General features: G+C 41.0%; 1 protein-coding gene across 1 annotated transcript in view; it reads left to right on the top strand.

The window, feature by feature from the left end:
* Positions 1–217, top strand: part of LOC119589011 (delta-sarcoglycan-like) — a gene marked incomplete at its 5' end in the record, with an annotated part of 9,922 nt that overhangs the window by 7,845 nt on the left and 1,860 nt on the right. Inside the window, 1 exon segment of the mRNA XM_037937604.1 lies at positions 100–203. Within this exon segment, the coding sequence (XP_037793532.1) occupies positions 100–203 (104 nt within the window).

Below are 217 nucleotides of genomic sequence, written 5' to 3'. Positions count from 1 at the left end.
AAGGCAAAGAAGGATGGGTGAAAAATGAAAAATGAAAAAAAAAAATCTTATAAATCTTTTTAAATTTTTTTAAGAGCTTACTTGTTGGTCTTTTTACAGAGTCGCAGGTACGACCTCCTTTACCGGATGCCCTTCCAGCCCCCACCACTCCTCTGGCCCCCACTGCTGCCTCACAACAGTCTAGCCAAGTTGAGGTCTTTCAGGTATTGTATCAAAT

This window comes from Penaeus monodon, chromosome 24 (assembly GCF_015228065.2).
Source record: "Penaeus monodon isolate SGIC_2016 chromosome 24, NSTDA_Pmon_1, whole genome shotgun sequence".
NCBI lineage: Eukaryota > Metazoa > Arthropoda > Malacostraca > Decapoda > Penaeidae > Penaeus > Penaeus monodon.
The sequence above is the reverse complement of the archived record's forward strand: the minus strand, read 5'-3'. Positions and strand labels throughout refer to the sequence as shown.